The 1743-nt window shown below is 47.8% G+C and overlaps 1 protein-coding gene across 1 annotated transcript; it reads right to left on the reverse strand.

The window, feature by feature from the left end:
* Nucleotides 1-492: 492 nt before the first annotated feature.
* On the reverse strand, nucleotides 493-1645 carry Pmar_PMAR016961 (conserved hypothetical protein; the record flags this gene model as incomplete). Its single annotated transcript, XM_002769459.1, has 2 exons — nucleotides 493-1533; nucleotides 1579-1645. Coding segments are annotated over 2 exons (1108 nt in total), but the record flags the coding sequence as incomplete, so codon positions are not given.
* Between the last annotated feature and the right edge of the window lie 98 nt (nucleotides 1646-1743).

Genomic DNA, 1743 nt, shown 5'->3' on the forward strand with positions numbered 1-1743 from the left:
GTCGATGACCAGCTGCACGAAAGCCTTGCAGCTTTCCGCAAGGCAGCAGTAACTCAGCTCTTCAGATGCTGATGTGTTCGCTTTACTGTAGTAGTAGTGCGCCTTGAAAAACACAGTGAATAACAGTCGCAATACTCAATTCATTTTCTCAGAAACAGCTTTATCCATGATGACGCCACCAATGACGAACTCCATCTTTACAGCTCTTATTCGATCTCTACCTGTACACTGATAATTCACATTCCCCTCACAGTATTTCTCACGGCCATGTCGTGGCGATGGACGCAACTCGAGTCGTTCAACGATCCCACTTCTAATTCACTATTAAAACTCACACGCGAATGCTCTCGTGAGGAACTCACATTCCTCAGAAACTAATCTAGAAAAGCACTAATGAGCGTTGCTCATTCGCGCCCAATAACAGATAATTGGAGTAGCGATAATGCTGTATCCCCCCGAACACCGGGAAGATGATAAATACGATAATTACGGTTAAGCTTTGCTCAGCTCAACCGCCTTGATAGCGGCTTCGTTGAGATCGTCAATTGCGTAATAATCCAGTCCAGCCTGAGCTAAGATGCTCTTGCCTCTCTCCACGTTGGTGCCGACGAGACGCACCACGATCGGTTTATGGTCGATGCTCAGCTCTTGAGCGGCTCTCACAATTCCCTCAGCGACAACGTCACACTTCACTATACCACCAAAGATGTTGATGAGTACACTCTTCACGTTGGAGTCCGAATTTATGATACCCAAAGCAGTCTTCACTTCTTCGACCCCAACAGAACCTCCAATGTCGAGGAAATTTGCAGGGCTGCCACCTTTAACTGATAACAGATCCATAGTAGCCATAGCAAGTCCAGCGCCGTTTACCATGCAACCTATACTGCCGTCCAAACTGATGTAGTTGAGGCCACATCGGGAGGCAGCAACCTCTTTCGGGTCAACCTCAGTAACATCCCGTTGTGAATGTATAGTCCTCTGCCTGAAGGCCGCATTGTCGTCGAAAGCGAGCTTTGCATCACATACCATAATTCTCCCATCTTCTAGCTCAGCCAACGGGTTGACTTCCAACATAGTGCAATCGGCTCCGACGAAAGTCCTGTAGAGGCCCTTCAGAGTCGCCATTGCAGAGGGGTCACCATTAAAACCCAAATGTTCGACAGCCTCCTCAGCTTGACGAGTAGTGAGGCCAGTAGTGACATCAATTGGGATTTTAGTGACAGCATCTGGGTGCTCTATAGCGACCTCCTCGATGCTCATACCACCGTGCTTGGACATTACCATCACCGGTCCACCAAGCCCTCGGTCCAACATAATAGCAAAATATTTTTCCGCGACTATCGGCAACTTCTCACAGAGAAGGACTCCTTTACATGTTCTACCACTAAGACCAGTCTGCCTAGTAACGAGTGATTTGTTGAGCATTTGCTCAGCCACGATTCGAGCCTCTGAGGGGGAGCTCGCAATATGAACACCGCCTTGAAAACCGTTCTCTTTAAAGTGACCTCTACCGCGACCACCACCGAGGACCTGAAGCCTTGATCATTCCTTGCATTTAGTGACATCACTTCTCACCTGAGCTTTGACAACAACATCGCCACCGCCGAGCCTTCTGGCATAGTCTTCGACCTCATTACTGTTCCTAGCGTAAAACACTTTGGTACAGCATCGACGTGAAATTGATGATGTAAAAGGTTCATAGATTGATACTCGTGGAAGTGCAAATGGCGAACAAATACA

This window comes from Perkinsus marinus (assembly GCF_000006405.1).
Source record: "Perkinsus marinus ATCC 50983 genomic scaffold scf_1104296965820, whole genome shotgun sequence".
NCBI classification, from domain to species: Eukaryota; Perkinsozoa; order Perkinsida; family Perkinsidae; genus Perkinsus; species Perkinsus marinus.